The following is a 20,534-nucleotide window of genomic DNA, read 5'->3' on the forward strand; positions in this document are numbered from 1 at the left end:
AGGTAACTTTATATCAATCATTACTTTTTAACATTACTCATTAAATATGAAAAGCAGCTGGAATCACATGGCAAGCTTCACATCAGGTGGCTACAGTTTTAGTTGCTGTAGTCTTTGTCTTCTTAAGCCAGGTGTGATGCCTGGGAGCAGCGGAATGATGCCAATGTCAATGTATTTATATAGCACATTTAAAACAACATAGTAATGTGCTTTACAATAATAGAATAAAAGAAAAACAAAACAATTAACATAAATAGAAATAAAATATATGAACATAAAATAAGATACATAATAAATAGAAATCATGTTATATAATCACAAAGAGGAAACCATCAGTATTACTGAAGGTCACGGAATGCAAGTGAGTAGAAATTGAGTTTTTAATCTTTTTTTGAACAGTTCAATTGTAGACGACTCCTTTATGTGACGAGGTGAAGAGTTCCACAGGTGACGAGCAGCAGCTGCAAAGGCCCTGTCTGTCCCCCTTAGTGTGACACTCGGTACGAGGGACAACAAGAGACAACTGACCAGAAGATCTAAGCACTCTGGATGGCTGGTGTAAGGCACACAATTCAGATCAATAGGCAGCAGCGAGCTCATGTAAAGATTTAAAAACTAGCAACAAGATTTTAAGAATCAATTCCAGCCTAGTCAGTAAAACACAAAGAGTCACCATTTAAAATCCAAGTCTCAGTGATGAAGAAGAAATCCAGATTTTTTTTTGATGTAATAAAGTCTTGCAGAAAAAAAGTTTTATTAGACACTAATCTCACGTTCAGGAGAGCAGCCTTGATAGAATTAGAAGAGCTCGTTGCAGGATGAGCACGGGTGAGCGTGCGGAGATTAGCAGTGTTTACTACTCGATTGCAGGCCAAGGAAAAGTGATGCTGTCTTGAAATGGAGAAATTAAATCCGGTGTCCAGCGCCCATGAAACAGTGATGGAGTCCTGAGCAGGAAAAGATGGGTCATAAAAGACTCGCAGGCATCGGGAATCAAAGCTCTGGGACTTGAGTCGCCGTTGTTTAACAGCAATTCCGGTTCTTTTCCCACAACAGCGCCGTTTGCGTCTCCGGTGAAGAAGTCAGGAGATGAATAAAACAAAGGAGATGAAAACTGAGAGGAAAGCAAGCCAGAAAATATATTTAGTAAAGACTCACGATCATAGGACAGTGACCGTTGGGATAAACGTAAAAACAAAGTTAAAACATAGACTAGAGAGACGAGCAAGACAGCCAGCCACACCAGTCGGCGCCATCTTAATAACGCTAATGATAGATTGGGAATCTAAGTTGTCTTCTCTCTTCTCTAAAAATGCCTTTAAGAATTCTTTGAATGGCACACTGGTACTGTGAGCGCTGGACAGAGAGAAGACAGAACCTCTGTGTTTTTCCCAGTTGATTCTGGGGTTCGTCAGGCGTGTGTTCTGCTCCTACTCTGTTCAATGCTTGTATGGACTGGGTGTTGGGCAGGGTCAGGGTGTCCAGCGGCTGTGGGGCATCTGTTGGCGAAGAAAGATTCACTGATCTTGACTTTGCTGGCGATGCTGTGATCTTCAATGGAGGCTCTGATCGGAGATCTCGAGAGACTGAGCGAGGAGCCTGAGTGTCTGGTCTTGTGAGGGTCCTGGTAAAAACCAAGACCAGGGCCTTAAATGACCTCTTAGGCACAACCAGCAGCAGAGAGAGGGTCAACCTTGTCGAGAGGTTTACTAAACTTGGCAGTGACATTCATGTCTCTGGTGACTCTTCCTATGAAGTCAGTAGATAAATTGGGAGAGCATGGGGCAGTCAGGAGGTCACTGGAAAGGGGTGTGAGGCGCTTCTCTGCAAAAGGAAGAAGGCCAGAGTCTTAAGAGTTGTGGTGCTTCCTTTCTTGTTATATGGTTGCGAGACATGGATGCTATCCAGTGACCTGAGACGAAGACTGGACTCCTTTCGAGAATCCTTGGTGCTGTTGGTTTGACTTTGTGTCGAATGAGTGGTTGCTCACAGAGTCCCAAATGAGGCACATTACCTGCATTGTGAGGGGGCGGCAGTACGGTTGTAGCAGTGCTACTATTAGTTAAAACTGCATCTCCCAGTAGACCCTGCAGGGACTGTTGGGGTCAAAGGTGGTCAGAGGGGTTTAAAAGGAGGGCAGGTGTCCGAAGGTGTTTTGTGTTGTTGTATTTTGTGTTCCATTTACCTGTCGGACTGCCTTTTGATGATTAAGCCGTATTTAGTCGATGTGTCCTGGATTGTTTCGTTGTTGGGGTCTGGATCGTCTTCTGTGTACCTGTGTGCTAAGGACTGATAGTGGATTCATTGGCTTCCCTGCAAGAAAAGGAGCACTCCTGAACCATCCATACGTCTTCACCCTTACAGTGTCTACCGGTAGGACTGTTTTTTCATTCCCTTTCAGTGTACAGATCTCTGGACTTACTATTGTCATCTTTCATTGCATCCGTTGTTGTTTTCTATGAACTTTGCTGTGTGGAGTTGTTTGTGTTTATAGTTCAGCCCATAAATATTTGGACAGAGACACCTTTTTTCTCATTTTGGTTCTGTACATTACCACAATGAATTTTAAATGAAACAACTCAGATGCAGTTGAAGTGCAGACTTTCAGCTTTAATTCAGTGGGTTGAACAAAACGATTGCATAAAAATGTGAGGCAACTAAAGCATTTTTAACACAATCCCTTCATTTCAGGGGCTCAAAAGTAATTGGACAATTGACTCAAAGGCTATTTCATGGGCAGGTGTGTTCAAGTCCATCGTTATGTCTTATCAATTAAGCAGATAAAAGGCCTGGAGTTGATTTGAGGTGTGGTGCTTGCATGTGGAAGATTTTGCTGTGAACAGACAACATGCGGTCAAAGGAGCTCTCCATGCAGGTGAAAGAAGCCATCCTTAAGCTGCGAAAACAGAAAAAACCCATCCGAGAAATTGCTACAATATTACGAGTGGCAAAATCTACAGTTTGGTACATCCTGAGAAAGAAAGCAAGCACTGGTGAACTCAGCAACGCAAAAAGACCTGGACGTCCACAGAAGACAACAGTGGTGGATGATCGCAGAATCATTTCCATGGTGAAGAGAAACCCCTTCACAACAGCCAACCAAGTGAACAACACTCTCCAGGGCTTGGTCGTATCGATATCCAAGTCTACCATAAAGAGAAGACTGCATGAAAGTAAATACAGAGGGTGCACTGCAAGGTGCAGCCACTCATAAGCCTCAAGAATAGAAAGGCTAGATTGGACTTTGCTAAAGAACATCTAAAAAGCCAGCACAGTTCTGGAAAAACATTCAGATGAAACCAAGATCAACCTCTACCAGAATGATGGCAAGAAAAAAGTATGGAGAAGGCGTGGAACAGCTCATTATCCAAAGCATAGCACATCATCTGTAAAACACGGTGGAGTCAGGCAGTGTGATGGCTTGGGCGTGCATGGCTGCCAGTGGCACTGGGACACTAGTGTTTATTGATGATGTGACACAGGACAGAAGCAGCCGAATGAATTCTGAGGTGTTCAGAGACATACTGTCTGCTCAAATCCAGCTAAATGCAGTCAAATTGATTGGCGGGGGTTTCATGATACAGATGGACAATGACCCAAAACATACAGCCAAAGCAACCCAGGAGTTTATTAAAGCAAAGAAGTGGAAAATTCTTGAATGGCCAAGTCAGTCACCTGATCTTAACCCAACTGAGCAGGCATTTCACTTGTTGAAGACTAAACTTCAGACAGAAAGGCCCACAAACAAACAGCAACTAAAAGTAAAGGCCTGGCAGAGCATTAAAGAGGAGGACATCCAGCATCTGGTGATGTCCATGAGTTCAAGACTTCAGGCTGGCATTGCCAGCAAAGGGTTTTCAACCAAGTATTAGAAATGAACATTTTATTTCGTTATTTAATTTGTCCAATTAATTTTGAGCCCCTGAAATAAAGGGATTGTGTTAAAAAAATGCTTTAGTTGCCTCACATTTCTATGCAATCGTTTTGTTCACCCACTGAATTAAAGCTGAAAGTCTGCACTTCAACTACATTTGAGTTGTTCCATTTAAAATTCATTGTAGTGATGTACAGAACCAAAATGAGAAAAAAGTTGTCTCTGTCCAAATATTTATGGACCTAACTGTAAGTGTTTAATGTAATATCAATGTAGGGGTACAGGGGTGGTATTATTGTTTTCATTAATATTATTTAATTTCATTATTTTCTTTAATTGTTCTTAGTTCCCAGTGTGCTTTATTTTGTCTCTGTTTGTGAGTGTGTGCACGTCGGGCTAAGGCTGAGAGCGTCCCTGGGATCTCCTCTATAAAAATAAATAAATCACCGTCATATTGACGGTGTGAATCTTAGCGGCACCGGACCGCTACACAGCCATGTGGCGCATTTCCCCGAGGGTGATCCAGCTCATAGGATCCTTGTTGTTGAGGGCCTGAGTGGCTGGACCAGGTTAAGGGGATGCCCTTGTAACACCTGGCTCCAGCAGACAGAAGGCTTCGTAATGTGGTGGGTGCGGCAATATGCTGTACCGGTGCATGCTCCCCAACCCGACCTGACCTGATCTGAACTGAATTTAAATGACTTGCTAACTGCTTTATGTAAAATGTCAATCGAAATCAGACAACTGATAAATTCCCCACATGCTGGTTGCTTATCAGTTACGTTACTTTTAGATAACTATGTAAAACAAGTTGATTTACAAAGTCCCAAGCCACTATTTCACATTTTCTCACAATCACATACACACTGGTTAGTTTTCTGAACTTAAACATATACAAATATACTGTATAATAATAATCCTCTTAATGTTTAATTTTTCAATTGTTTCCCCAGAACTCTTTAATCTATACTCTTACATTTCAAACTCTTATCCTATCTTCTGAAAAGCATCCAATGGGTTTGTCATTGTTGTGTGCCTGTCTGTATCACTGCTGTTGGATGCAATGCTAGCTTTAGTCGAGTATCTAAGTAATCCTAATATAAAATACATTACATATTATGACCTGTACTTAGCAAACTGTATTTTTTTTATTGTTCTCATTACAGTATACAGGCAATAAAGTGGTAAATTAAAGAAAAGAAACAATAACATAAGCTCACACAGATCCACTGAGCCTTAATGAGTTCAAATGAACCCCCAAAGAGAAGCCAGCCGTTCAGTGCAGAGGGTCTTTTATGTTGCAGGCAGACATGGCTGTCTATGTTAAGGCTGCTGTCTGAATTGTTTCAGTCAATTTGTTTCAAGTCAGATTTCTTCTTCAGGGTCATTAACTGCTTGCTGAATGATGAACCAGAATGGACTCTCTGCTCTTTACGTGGCTGTTTTAGGTGGTGCGTTATCCTTTAAGGAGCCACTCGCCATCGCAGCTCTAGTTGCCAATCTGCAGGCTTGTCGATTTTATAAAAGACCTCTGACGCTGACTGTCAAGCTGCTCATTTGCATGAACTGTCGATTATAAGTGAGCTGGCAAACCTTTTAGCGTGGAGTTGCAGATGTTGTAGTCTCTTTGCTGTTTTCCTTCACTGAACTGAAACTGTAAACACTGATCCAGGTCCAGAGCTCGGCTCTGAGACTCTCCCTCCCCAGTTACTTTGTAACATCACTGCTGTCTGTACTGTATTTGTCCTTTGCCGTCACAGTTGTATCACCTGCTCTGCTCCACATGGCTCACCTGGGGTCTTGGTCAACCTGATCTGCTACTTTTTTTTCCAGTTCCATATGTCCGAAGCTCACCCAGGCCAATGGACCTTAGCAGGTGGAGCGGTAGTGTTGGAGCTGCAGAGGTGGCAGTCTCATCTCTCAGCTCTCTTCCTTCTCCTGCAGATGCTGCAAATAACACTTCAGATCAGCCTCAGGGCTCTCCAGCAGCTCCTCAGAAGAGCTAAGCTGGTCTGTTGGGGTCTCCATGGCACTCAGCACTTTGCTAATTTGGACTGTAGTTCTTATCCTTATCCCACTACTGACACCAATGTAGTTCTTGCGCCAAGTTCTAGAATGGGTTCTTTACTCATGGTTCTTTTATTTGGCTTAAAAGGCCACACTAAATTCTGTTTGTGACATTGCAGCCTTGCAGTGTTTATAGATGCCCTTTCTGCTGGCTGTCAAGTTTCTCATTTGCATGATGGAAGGCCAGGTCATACTTCAGGACTCACTACTGGCTGATGCAGCTTGTCAGTGCTGTTACTTTTATGTTTGAAGAAAGACAGGAGATGTGCAATCTCTAATGCTATAGTACAGGGGTCGGCAACCTAGCGTGGCACGCAGAATGATTTTCAATGGCACTCTGATTGAATCGGGTCCTCGAGTTAGTGTGTCGTGTGGTGGGTGCAGCAATGCGCTGTATCAGTGCGTGCTCATAACCTCTCTCTCTCTCTGATTTAATAGAAATATAGTAAAAAATGATATTTTAATTACAGCACATGTGTTTGTGCCGTCACCTACGTTTTGTGCATGCGAGTCACACGTAAATGGAAATCATGTGTTCAGTGCTATGGTATGATAAAACAAACCTCTTGTTGTTATTAAGTAATCTGCTGCCCTAAAATGACTCATAACAGACAAAAACTTGATGCTCGCTCTTTTCAAGACTCGGACTTGGATGAATGAATATGGATTGGTACACATAAAAGGATCGTGCTGTGTGTGCATCATGCTGTGAGAGTGTCGTGTGTCGTACGTCAAGTGTACAAAGACATTATCAGACTAAACTAATCAGTCCACGTTTAAAAACTCTGATAAGAAAAGTGAAGCTATAAAAAGGGCTGTTTCTGGCTTTAAGAAACAAGCTACTTATTTTAGTCAAATAACTGGAACCAAAAATAAAGCCACGAATGTAGTTATACAATTGCTTTGCATTAATTGATTAATAATAAAGAATGATTAATCATATTACAAGGGTGGCACGATGGGCCAGTGGTAGCACTGCTGCCTCGCAGTAAGGGTTCGCTTCGCAGGTCCTCCCTGCGTGGAGTTTGCATGTCCTCCCCGTGTCTGCATTGGTTTCCTCCCACAGTTCAAAGACATGCAGGTTAGGTGCATTGGCGATCCTAAATTGTCCCTGGTGTGTGCTTGGTGTGTGTGTGTGTGTGTGTGTGTGTCCTGCGGTGGGCTGGCACCCTGCCCGGGGTTTGTTCCTGCCTTGTGCTCTGTGCTGGCTGGGATTGGCTCCAGTAGACCCCTGTGACCCTGTAGTTAGCATATAGCGGGTTGGATAATGGATGGATGGATAATCATATTAGAATTCTTTCTTATTCAAACTATGATATTTTGCATTGATAAAATTTTTAATTTATTATTTGTAATACAATTTTTAATAAATGTGTTAAAAATTGAAATTTGACAAAACATTCTTTTCACATATGATCCTATGTCTTTCAGAATATTGAATGATCAATAATATATGATCCGGTTATAATGGGCATCAAAAATATGGCCATTATAACTGGACCAATTTTGATATTATATATAACACAACTGGTAGAATTATATCAGCATGCAGACCCCTGCTTTAGTAAATGCAGTATTTACCAGTGCCTGAGGCTGAACAGTAAGAAGAATATATACGAGGGGGAGTCAGGCTATACTGTAGCTAGAAAACGGGATTTATTAGAAATGAAACAAACCTTAACAAAACTGGTAATGTCATTTCTCAATGGAGTCTCCACCCTTCTCAGTGCCTACAGAATAAAAGAGTTGTCTTGACCTCACTACCACTCGTGCACCCATTATTGTTGAGCACTACATGCCAAGGGGTACTACAGTCACTAGTGAAAGTTACTGTGACTTGCTGGAGACCAATATGAAGCCTGCTGTTCGATCGAAGTGGCAGTGACTGCTGTCTCAAGGGGTCCTTTTTGCTGCAAGTCAATGTTCGCCCGGCCACACACTGCTAAGAACACCAAGGCTTGTCTGGAGAAACTGAAGTTTGAGGTATTTCCACATCCTTATTATTCAGGAGATCTGGCACCATGTGATTTCCACCTTTTTGGACCGCTAAAAAAACATCTGGGTGGTCGTTGATTTAAGACAGATGACGACATGAAGAAAGCGTTTTATTCTGCTGGAAACCTGGCACTTTCAGGCAGGTGGCGCAAGTGCATCGAGAAGGGTGGAGACTACATTGAGAAACGACGTTATCGGTTTCTTAAGGTTCATTCCATTTTCTGATAAATCCCATTTTCTAACTTTAGCTTGACTCCCCCTCATACATGAGGGGGTCGACCCAAAAATATCCAAAATTGTTTAAGAACACTTTATCACACAACTTACAGCAATTCCATTTTAGTAACTGTCAAAAAGCTCCCCTTGAGCTGTAATACACTCGTCCCAGCACTTCTCCCATTCTTGTGAACATTTCCTGGACTTTCAATTCCATGTCATTAGCCTCCTGTGTTGTTTTGGTGGATTTCTAACAGAGTGGCATAGCATCTTCCCTCCATCCTCAGTTTCAATTAAAAAGTAACAGGGGCCGAGATCTGGTAAATATAGAAAGTGTGACGCAACAATCACATTGTATTTGGTCAAAAACTCTCTGACAGGACAGAGCAGTGTTGGCAGATGAGCTGCCATGGGGCAAAATGCAGTTTCATGCGCATCACTTGTCCCAACGTTTTTTACTGATGCTTTAGTGTGATTGTCTCAGCAGTTCAATGTAATGTTGGTGATTAACAGTCCATTCATGGAAAAACTCATTTTTCACTCATTTTATTTTTGGTCCTGCAGGTGTCATGGACAGAGCTTCTCTGAAGTTTAAAAGGAAAACCACAAAGAAAGGTAAGAATCACATACTTGGCCAGTGGGCACCACAGATGCCAAAAACTGAAGAGTTGGCCAGGGTGGGGCAGCCCTTACATAATGAAGCAGGAACCCTGATGCCATTTTCAGAATATCTGCTCTACTGGGTGTAATGTCCTTAACGGATACCAATTCTGCTAGAACTAAAGGAGTTGAACCTTTGCAGTTTATACAAATGAAGACTAAGGCAATTTGATAGACATATTTCAAATTATGAAAAGAACTACAGCAATCAATCCAATCTGTGACTTTAAAATAAATTCTTCAACAAGAACACAGCTGGAAATTTAATAATAATAATAATAATAATAATAATAAGTTGTATTTATGTAGAGCCTTTCATACACTCATGGGCACCTTACAATACAACAAAAACACATTAACAAGACAATAGAAGCTACATACAAGAAAACAAATAATTTTTCTTCTTCTTTCAGCTGCTCCCATCAGGGGTTGCTACAGCGGATCATCTTATTCCATCTCTTCCTGTCCTTGTCATCTTGTTCTGTCACACCCATCGCCTGCATGTCCTCTCTCACCACATCCATAAACCTTCTCTTGGGCCTTCCTCTTCTCCTCTTCCCTGGCAGCTCCATCCTTAGCATCCTTCTCCCAGTATACCCAGCATCTCTCCTCTGCACACGTCCAAACCAACGCAATCACAGGAAAATTAATGGAAGGAATTATTAAGGATAAGATTGAGCAACACATGACAAGGACAGGAGTTATTCTGAACAGTCAGCATGGGTTCAGAAGAGGGAGGTCGTGTTTTACTAACAGGCTGGAATTCTATGAGGAGGCAACAAAAGGAGACGATCAAAGTGGAGCTCATGATATTATTCATCTGGACTTTCAGAAAGCATTTGATAAGGTGCCACATGAGAGGTTGGGCATCAAGTTAAAAGAAGTGGCAGTTCAGGGTGATGTTTTTAGATGGGTGCAGAATTGGCTCAGACACAGGAAGCAGAGGGTGATGGTGTGAGGAACCTCATCAGAACTGGCCGATGTTAAGAGTGGTGTTCCACAGGGGTCAGTGCTAGGGCCGCTGCTATTTTTAATATATATAAATGATTTAGATAGGAATATAAGAAACAAGCTGGTTAAGTTTGCAGATGATACCAAGATAGGTGGATTAGCAGATAATTTGGAATCCGTTATATCATCACAGAAGGACTTGGATAGCAGACAGGCTTGGGCAGATTTGTGGCAGATGAAATTTAATGTCAGTAAATGTAAAGAATTACACATAGGAAGTAAAAATATTAGGTTTGAATACACAATGGGCGGTCGAAAAATCGAGAGTACACCTTATGAGAAGGATTTAGGAGTCATAGTGGACTCCAAGCTATCAACTTCCAGACAGTATTCAGAAGCCACTAAGAAGGCTAACAGAATGTCAGGTTATATAGCGCCTTGATGTGTGGAGTACAAGTCACAGGAGGTTCTGCTCAACCTTTATAACACACTGGTGAGGCCTCATCTTGAGTACTGTGTGCAGTTTTGGTCTCCAGGCTACAAAAGGACATAACAGCACTAGAAAAGGTCCAGAGAAGAGCGACTAGGCTGATTCCAGGTCTACAGGGGTTGAATTATGAGGAAAGATTAAAAGAGCTGAGCCTTTACAGTTTAAGCAAAAGAAGATTAAGAGGTGACATGATTGAAGTGTTTAAAATTATGAAGGGAATTAGTCCAGTGGATCGAGACTCGTATTTTAAAATGAGCTCATCAAGAACACGGGGACACAGTTGGAAACTTGTTAAGGGTAAATTTCGCACAAACATTAGGAAGTTTTCTTTACACAAAGAACGATAGACACTTGGAATAAGCTACCAAGTAGTGTGGTAGACAGTAAGACGTTAGGGACTTTCAAAACTCGACTTGATGTTTTCTTGGAGAAGCAAGTGGATAGAACTGGCGAGCTTTGTTGGGCTGAATGGCCTGTTCTCGTCTAGATTGTTCTAATTCTAATTCTAATTCTAATCTCTCCTCTCTGACTTTGTCTCCCAACTGTTCCACCTGAGCTGACCCTCGAATGTCCTCATTTCTAATCCTGTCCATCCTCGTCACACCCAATGTAAATCTTAGCATCTTTAACTCTGCCACCTCCAGCTCTGTCTCCTGTGCCACCGTCTCCAACCCATATAACACAGCTGGTCTGATGACCATCCTGTAGACCTTCCCTTTCACTCTTGCTGATACCCGTCTGTCACAAATCACTCCTGACACTCTTCTCCACCCACTCCACCCTACCTGCACTCTCTTCTTCACCTCTCTTCCACACTCATTACTCTGTACTGTTGATCCCAAGTATTTAAACTCATTGACCTTCATCAACTCTACTCCCTCATCCTCACCACTCCACTGACTTCCCTCTCATTCACACACATGTATTCTGTCTTGGTGGTCCTACTGACCTTCATTCCTCTCCTCTCATATCTCCACCTCGCCAGGGTCTCCTCAACCTGCTCCCTACTATCGCTACAGATCACAATGTCATCAGCAAACATCATATGCGGGCAAAAAGAAAATGAATAATACTCATTGAAACTGATGTATTTTTTAACAGGAGTTTGAAATGAATAATAGATTTTTCCTCACAGAGACTGAGAGGAAGAGTATTCCAAATTTTAGGGGCCATCACACTGAAAGCTCTGCCACCCATAGTTGCTAACCTGTATTTAAGTACAGTGAGTAAGTTAGCGTCCGATGATCGTAATGCACGAGCAGGAGTGTAAGGAAGCAGCAGCTCAGACAGATAATGTGGGGCTAAACCATGAAGAGCTTTAAAGGTGATGAGAATAATTTTACATTTGATTCTTGAAGAAACTGGTAACCAATGTAAATCATAGAGGACAGGAATGATGTGAGCAGATTTTTTTAGTGTGTGTAAGTAGACGAGCAGCAGAATTCTGAGCATATTGTAATCTATCGATATATTTAGTCGAGAGGCCATAAAACAATGCGTTGCAATAGTCCTGACGGGTCGTGATGAAAGAACAAATCACTGCTTCAGTATCCTTCACACTGAGGAGGAAATGCAGATGAAAACAAGATGTCATGTCATATTGCACTGTGTGGTGGGAAAGTAAGGAGCTGATCAAAGATGACACTCAGATTACAGACTGATGCTGAGGGTTCAATCAGGAGTCCATCAACATCAATTTGTAGCCCACATAGGGTAAGGAGGACACACAAATATTAGAAAGTTTCTCGTCACACAGAGGATCACAGATGCCTGAAATAGATAATCAAGTAGTGTAATGGTTGGAAAGACTTTAAGAACTTTTAAAACTCCACTTGATATTATTTTGGAGACAAATGGGATTTAGACGTTTGGTTGGGATGAATGGCCTGTCCTCGTCAGATCTGTTCTAATGTTCTAGATTGTTTTATCTTTGGCAGCTCCACATAACTACCATCATAACAGGCTAACTTTGTCCTCCAGCAGACCATACAGATGCCCTGTTGGATCAACCCTGGCGGCGGAGCAGCTGGATTCCACAAGAAGTGCTCAGGTTGGTTTTTAATACACAGCAGGTGGAGGTCAAGACATGGGTCTTCTCAGATACTTCAAGTGAGTTCTTAGAAACAGTCAATCAGATGGTCCACTTTCCTCCACACTAGGAAGAAACAAGATTTGTTAAGACGAATTACCCAGTATATGCCGACTGGTGGTGTACTTCCCAAAGCCAGGATATTACTCATCGGCCAAGTAGGAGTCGGGAAATCCAGCTTCGTTCAGTCTGCCAGTCTAGCGCTGGGATCCTCCTATCAGACTATGCCTGGATCTGCACAGGTAAGCATCCCCTGCTGAAAGGCCGTCAAAGAGGTATAGCCTGTCCTGAAGGTGAGCTCAGGTGTAGTAGTTAACTCAGGTTTGTCACTCAGTGGTCACTCAGAGATCTGGCCAAACTGTTGGGGTCTCCACCTCAGTGATGCTGTGTGTTTAAAAATTCATCAGGCTTAGTGACCTCTGACCAGATCTTCATCTGTGTCCTTTAGTACAAGAGCCACCAGGTGAAGGACACTGATGGCACAGCCCTCAAGTTCATCCTCAGTGAGTGCCGTGGCCTTGAGCCAGTGGGCAGTGGAGGGATTCGCACAGAAGATGTGGCCAACATCCTGAAAGGACATGTTGGTGTGTCATTCCAGGTATGGTTCTCTGGTGCCCTCTGGGCATCTCCTATTTACAGTGGTTTCATGGTCATCTTTGCCTTGCCAATACCCAGAGGCGACTCAAAGTCATCATGCTACAGCAGACATTCCTCTGCTCTGAATGGTGGCACACATGGAGCCACTTGTCAAGGGACTGTAAGCATCAGTACAGTGAATGGCATGTGATGGTTCCCATTAACCCTCACCTTTCTTCCAGTTCAAGGCTTTACAGCCCGGTCACAATGGGAAAGGTTTCAAGAGAAACCCCTTGCTGGCGGACAAGGTGCACTGCCTGGTCTACGTGCTGGAGGCAGCCACCGTGGGCGACATCAGCCAAAGCCTGCAGAAGAAGATCAAGGCCATTCAGGAGCAGGCAGATGAGCTGGGTGAGTAAGGAGGGCCAATGGGTATAGGGAATGTGGTGAAATGAGGGTTCTCTGACCAAAACTGAACCGTGAGCCAGTGATATGTGAATAATTAGCAATGCCACAGTAGCTAATTAGATGAAATTCTACCCATCTATTGTGTAACCCACTTACCCAATCCAGACGAGTCACAAGCCTGAAGCCTGACCAAACAGTAATGGGCACAACACTTCAGCAAAGTACTCTGGGACAACTCAGCCCAGTCCGGGTTCAACTCACCCTGCGGCTGTGGTAGGTGGCTGTTTGGCATTTCCTGACCTAATTTAATTCATAATTAACTTTCCATTCACCGGTGTCATTTACTTCAGTCTTTCAATTCAAGTCAGCCCTGCCCTGATTCGACTCCACATCAGGTGTCCTATAGACTCTTCAAGCATAATCACATTGTGAAGAATATGGACTAGTGGTTTCATGGGCCAAAACCACAACAAACATCCAACTTATAATTTATGCACCACCTTCTGACCATTACACTGCTGAAGAACTGAATAAAAATAACTGATTTATGTTATACTTCAGACAAAGCCCAATGTGCTTTACACAAAAAACATCAATTCCGGTTATGATTTGGGTTCACTTTAAATTTTTATCTCATTATTCTGACCTTTTTCAAGACCTTCATATTCCATTATAGCTTTTTGGGGTGCGGTTTCACCAATCCTATTTTGTTTTTCATGGGTGCTGCCATTTTATCAATTCTTTGTACAGTCGATTCTTATTATCCACCAGGGTTACATTCCTGAATACCCAACAGATATGGAAACCACGGCTACTGAAGCATAGATAATATATGAAAAATGGGGTTAGGCTCCAGCGGGACGTAGGCCCTTCACTCCCACTAGTGCTGTAGTCAAGTCCACCTTTGATGAAACCAAGACAAGTCCAAGACCATGACTAGATCGTGATCGAGTCAAGGCAGAGTCTAAGGGTTATCAAGAGAAAGTCCAAATAACACTGAGCCTGAGTGAAGAGCAAATCCAGATAGCAGCAAGACTAATCCTAGGACCGTGTCCACATCTAAGCATTAACTAGAATTTAACTGGTCCCTGCCCAGATTCGCTGTGACTCGACTCTACTGAACTCCTGCATATTCACTTTTGACAACTGATTGAAACATCCCTCATATCTGCCACCTTAGTCAGCATTCACAGACCTGGAGCTGCCACCTCCATCAGCCACTCCGATGGCCGTCTGTCCTAAACCTATCAGCAGTCCAGTGCTGCCCACCTCATCCTACACTGCTTACCTTTCCTCTGACTCAACAATTGCTGTCTCTCTCTTTTCATTTTTTTTCCTTTCTAGAAAATAAATCAGGAAGATGTTACCCATGAGAAAACTACTCAAGTACAAGTTTTAAATATTTACAATATCAATATATGTTTTAATCACCTGAAGGATGCAAGGAGTCCAAAGAAACAGTTGGGGAACCAGCCAAAAAACCCTGTTGATTCGATTTTAGAAAGAAAACTTTAGTTTGTAGAAAAGTGAAACAGAAATTCAGCCAATCCAGCCTCCAATAATAAATGACAGCACACTGTAGCTTCAGGCCATACAGGAGCTCCGTCCTCTAACAGGCTTGGGTCTAAAATGAGACCTTTTTCTCTGAGCACGCCCCCTTTTATAGCATCTTGCCTGGAAGGGGCGGGGCCTCCTCTGGGCTCCATGGGCAAGTCAAAGGTCCTCACTGAGAATCTTTTCAGAACTGCAGGGGCATAAGAAGAGATAGTGAGCAAGAGTGCCTCCTCTCAGTTTGGGGTGGTATTGCATACCTCTGCTGAGCTGATAAGGCCCAGGCACAAATGTGCGACATTGTGTACTATCAAAAGATAGATAGATAGATATGAAAGGCACTATATGATAGATAGATACTGTAGATAGATAGATAGATAGATAGATAGATAGATAGATAGATAGATAGATAGATACTTTATTAATCCCAAGGGGAAATTCCCCTACTCCAGCAGCAGCATACTGATAATAACAATATTAAATTAAAGAGTGACAACAATGAAGGTATAACAGACAATAACTTTGTATAATGTTAACGTTTACCCCACCGGGTGGAATTGAAGAGTCGCATAGTGTGGGGTCTCCTCAGTCTGTCAGTGGAGCAGGATGGTGACAGCAGTCTGTCTGTCGCTGAAGCTGCTCCTCTGTCTGGAGATGATCCTGTTCAGTGGATTCTCCATGATTGACAGGAGTCTGCTCAGCGCCCGTCGCTCTGCCACGGATGTCAAACTGTCCAGCTCCGTGCATTCAATACAGCCTGCCTTCCTTACCAGTTTGTCCAAGCGTGAGGCGTTCTTCTTTTTTATGCTGCCTACCCAGCACACCACTGCGTAGAAGAGGGCGCTCGCCACAACCGTCTGATAGAACATCTGCAGCATCTGTTATCATCCAGCTGCACTCCCAGGTATTTATAGGTCTGTACCCTCTGCACAGTCACCTCTGATGATCACGGGGTTCATGAGGGGCCTGGGTCTCCTAAAATCCACCACCAGCTCCTTGGTTTTACTGGTGTTCAGGTGTAGGTGGTTTGAGTCGCACCATTTAACAAAGTCCTTGATTAGGTTCCTAAAAGTAGAAGTCAATATGGGATATTTCCTTTTTTATATAAAGTCAAAAGTTCTTACACACTGAAAGAAATCTAGGTTGCCTTCTTTTTACCAAACAAACATTTTATTCAAATCAAAAAAACTTATTTTTTTACTCAACTCTATTGCCTTTTTTCTTCCTCTTTTGCCACCCCCTATCCCCCACTGTCTCTCCCTTCCTTTCTCTATCCCTTTAACCCTTACCTTCTTGGTCCTCCTCTCTCTACAAGTCATGTCCTCTTATCCTTCTTTAAAGCTGAAGAGGTTTTTATGTTCATTTTTCAAAGCAGCTCACTTTCACAGTTTTGTGAATCTCACCTTAGAACAAGTCCTTAATGCTTCTAAGAGGTTGTTGAGGCAGGCAGTGAGATTTTACGGTGCACAAAGATTTGCTGTGCCTGTTTGTACAGGCGGCACATGCAGGAAGAAGCTCAGCTGCCATTACTATCACTTCTACTGACTACTTGGGATCTGTTTGCCGACGGGAGTGCCTATCAGGCGTGTATAAGAGGAATATACTGCATACAAAATATACTAGCTAACATAAGTAAAACCTAATCACATTAATGAAGCATTGATGGCCAAAGAATTGAAAGTAAGTGAGCAACAGCAGTGTGTACAGAGTACCTATCACTAGATTGAAGAGTGGTGAACACACCACCAACCCCTAATAGCATCCACCGTGCTTCTGGCAGCTGACGTTAATTAACGCCCGTACTATAACATACTGTATGATCAGTATACTACTAACTATTTACAAGAATAATTGATTTTGGGGAAGTTCATAACTAAAACAAACAGATTACACTTTGCTACATGTACAATATTCAAAAGTGCTGCTTCGATGGCATTTAGGCCATCTGTTAGACTGTCTGAGAAATCTTGTGTGGATTTTCTGTGCGTTACTTATTGTCTTATAGAAACAAAAATCCTAACAAAATGAAACAGTTCAGCGTAAGTGTGTACGGTCAATGCTAGCAACACACTGACGGCAGCAAAGGAGAGCATTCAGTGTTGCCACCCTAACTTTTAGAAAACGATTAGATCATGTAACCAAAAAAACATAAAATAAAGTAGACCCGTTAAATAAGGTAAAAATATAAAATGTCTAACTAAATATAATAACAATACACTTCTCCCACATATTGTAATCGAATAATGCAGCAAAAATCAATAACACCTTAGAATTAGAACATTAGAACAGTCATGACGAGAACAGGCCATTCAGCCCAACAAAGCTCGCCAGTCCTATCCGCTTATTTCTTCCAAAAAGCATCAAGTTGAGTTTTGAAAGTTCCTAAAGTCTTACTGTCTGCCACACTACTTGACAGCTTATTCCAAGTGTCTATCGTTCTTTGTGTAGAATGCTAACATTCATTATAAAAAAATTTCCACGATGAACTTCGACAAAATGTCATCCGAGTGACACATTGATGGTGCGCACGATGCAGTAATGTAGGTGTCGATAGGATGTGACAAGTCACGTGAGTGAGTCATGATGTGACGTCAAGTTATGCTAAATGTAATTTAGAGATACGCAGAGTTAATTTTTTCATTAACTCATACATTAACGTCATACCCAGGACGGAGCAAATGCAGGTTAAGGGTCTTGCTCAAGGGCCCAATGGAGTAGAGTCACTTCTGGCACTTACGGGATTTGAACCAGCAACCTTCTGATTGCCAGTGCAGATCCCTAGCCTCAGAGTCGTCACTCCGCTCCATTTTTCTATTAAGTTTTTATTAAATCAAACAGTGCAGGATGAACACACACAGATGTAAATGGAAACAAGTCAGATGGCTGCTTTGTCATTAATATCTTCTTGGTAATAAGGAGCCATTAAAAACACTGAATGCAGCTCTTTAAAATTCAAATACACAATTAAGTGTGGGGAACTTTAACAAGCGAGACCACTAAAATGAAGCATCAGAATGTCTATTGAAGCAGTAGGTGCTTCATCAGCAATAATTGCTGGGTTGGAACAAAAACCTGCAGCCACTGCGGCCCTCCAGGACTAACGCTGCCCACCTGAGTATAAAGTTCAATCTGTTCATATAACCCCATGAAACTCAGAATCATCTGAAATAACTGATATTAATATAAAAATGCATAAAAATCAAGTAAGTGATTTTTAAACTTCAGAAGAAATTGCAACAACACATTTGACACAAAGAGATGCAAACTAAAATTACAGTAAGTGAGAAATGATGAAGCTACAAGACTCTTAAGTCATACATACATACATACGTGACAGAGGGTCATCTTCCAGGCTCACCTAAAGTAAATAGGACCACTCTGGGGCGAGAGGGGACGCCCCCACTAACTGTCCTACCTCCTCTTTAAACTCACAGACTCGAGAAACCGCACCTTGAGGGCTCAGAATCCGATGAAGCCCCGCCTTTTCCAGTCCACCCACTCCAAAACCAGAATGCTTCTGGAGGGCGGGGCCTCATTTCGATGCTGGCCTAGCTAACATGCAGATCAAACTCAGCCTTGCATCCAGCGCACTAAAGTGCATCTTTTTTGTTCATTTATTGATTTTTTTGATCGTGTTAAACAGGACTTTGTCTGGTTGGTACCCCAGACATTTTTACTTTTGCCCTCCCTCTTCATTAGCTCTGCTACGACACGTCAAAAGCATGAATCATGCTATTAAATGCTATTGAGGTTATTTTTGTAATTAACTCGAGGAACCAAAGAAATCAAAGAAAGGAAATTGCAGTCACAGAATCCACAAACTGTGCAAATGGACATTTTGCTAATCGCATATTTCCATTGCCTACTTTTTTAAAACCTACAAATATGCCAACATTCTTAAAGTAGACAACAGCAAATATAAAAACCACAAGTATGAAATGTAAATCCCGCAGTATAGAATCTGATATCAGTTCTGGCTCATTGCATTCGGTTACTGGTAGGTATGTATCCATCCATCCATCCATCCATTATCCAACCCGCTGTATCCTAACTACAGGGTCACAGGGGTATGCTGGAGCCAATCCCAGCCAACACAGGGCACAAGGCAGGAAACAAACCCTGGGCAGGGCGCCAACCCACCGCAGGGCACACAGACACACACACACACACTAGGGACAACTTAGGATTGCCAATGTATGCTAACACGTAATTCACACAAATGGAAAATGCTGGAAATTTAAGCAAAGAGGTGTTGAGAAGCTGAAAATCAGAGCGAATACAAAGGATGTTGGGTAAGTGAAAGACGTTAATGTAATGAAAGCAGCAAAGGAAAACAATAAAATACCTCAAATATGGATACAATCTGGTAAGGACATCAAAGAAGAAGCCAAAAATGTGAAAAGTTGCAGTTTATGAGCAAATGCATTGAAAAAACTGTCCAAGTGCCCATAAGGGGGGGCATGAATGGGTTTTACATGCACCAAAAGTTGGGTGGGCCCCATGGGGTCCATCAAGTTGTGCACCTAAGGATCTTATGGGGTCCATATGGGTTAGTCCACTGTTACTTTTTGCCTGGTAGTAAAACACAGACAGTTTGGGGGTCCCAGAGAACTGAATTGGGAACCCCTAGCCATGATAACAGGTCTTTAACTGCATATTCATGAAGCACATTAAAGCTGTGGTCTGTAAGTTCTGTGCTGGTGACTGCAGTTTTGTTTTTTTTTTCTGACCCATTCCAGGACCAGTCGCTAATTTTCAGTCACACTGGTCTCCTTGTTTATATGTTTCTCTTATTCTGCATTTGGAGATTCATTTTCAGAAGAAATTTTTGCCAGAGGTTTATATTCTTAACTTTCTTCTCTCGTTTTCCTACTATTCACCAAACCCATGGAGCTGATATTCTAATACTAAGAATTAGCAGTGAATCTAGCAGACATGGGGGCAGCAGCTGTCACACCATCAGTGTCAGACTCACTAGTGAGAAGGAAATGAAAGTCATCACTGGAAACGTTGGCTTGCCAAACTGGTTGTCCCCATGTAATTCCAACAAAAATATCTTCTTTTGAACAAACAAACATTGAGCCCACTTTGTGGACCAACAGAAAGCGTCTACATAAGATTGATGTCAGGCTATGTAATAATAAAGTTCTCAAGAAGGAACTCCGTCCTGTCTTGGGTGCGGTGCCAGGCTGAACACCTTCTCCTGTCAGCAGTGGGATTTATAGCTTGAGGACCTGAGGGGGTGGAGTCAGTTGTTCTCACTGGGCGTCTGCTTAAGAGAGGAAAATGTTAGCACCAGTGCCCCCTTTTGATCTGAGCTGGTATTACATACCAGTGATGAGCCAGGCAAGTGGTCCACAGACACACATGCGTGACAGGGGGTCAGAATGGCTTATACGGCCAAAACAGCTGGACAAACAGAATCAAAATCACAATGGTGATGATAAATATCTGAGGAAAATTTTAAAGGATCAAAATTATCTCAATGAAACATACATAAATGTTTTCCATTGCAATGAAATACAGCAAGCATGTGAATTTCCCCTTGGGATTAGTAAAGTATCTATCTATCTATCTATCTCAAGCTTAGTTTTGAGGTTTCTGGTGTGAAGCCTTTCCTCGTTCTGCGTCATTTGTCCCCATTTCTGCACCACTTG

The 20,534-nt window shown here is 42.4% G+C and overlaps 1 protein-coding gene across 2 annotated transcripts in view; it reads left to right on the forward strand.

Annotated features, from left to right (window-relative positions):
* The window catches only part of LOC120515063 (interferon-induced protein 44-like), a 31,661-nt gene that overhangs the window by 9,159 nt on the left and 1,968 nt on the right, over positions 1–20,534 (forward strand). Inside the window, exons 3-7 of one of the 2 annotated variants that reach the window (XM_039735780.1) lie at positions 8,717–8,767; positions 12,234–12,303; positions 12,413–12,584; positions 12,791–12,940; positions 13,161–13,329. In XM_039735780.1, the coding sequence (XP_039591714.1) occupies positions 8,717–8,767; positions 12,234–12,303; positions 12,413–12,584; positions 12,791–12,940; positions 13,161–13,329 (612 nt within the window). The remainder of the gene's footprint in view (positions 1–8,716; positions 8,768–12,233; positions 12,304–12,412; positions 12,585–12,790; positions 12,941–13,160; positions 13,330–20,534) is intronic. The other variant, XM_039735781.1, reaches the window with a different exon arrangement.

Source organism: Polypterus senegalus, chromosome 14 (assembly GCF_016835505.1).
Source record: "Polypterus senegalus isolate Bchr_013 chromosome 14, ASM1683550v1, whole genome shotgun sequence".
Lineage (NCBI taxonomy): Eukaryota > Metazoa > Chordata > Cladistia > Polypteriformes > Polypteridae > Polypterus > Polypterus senegalus.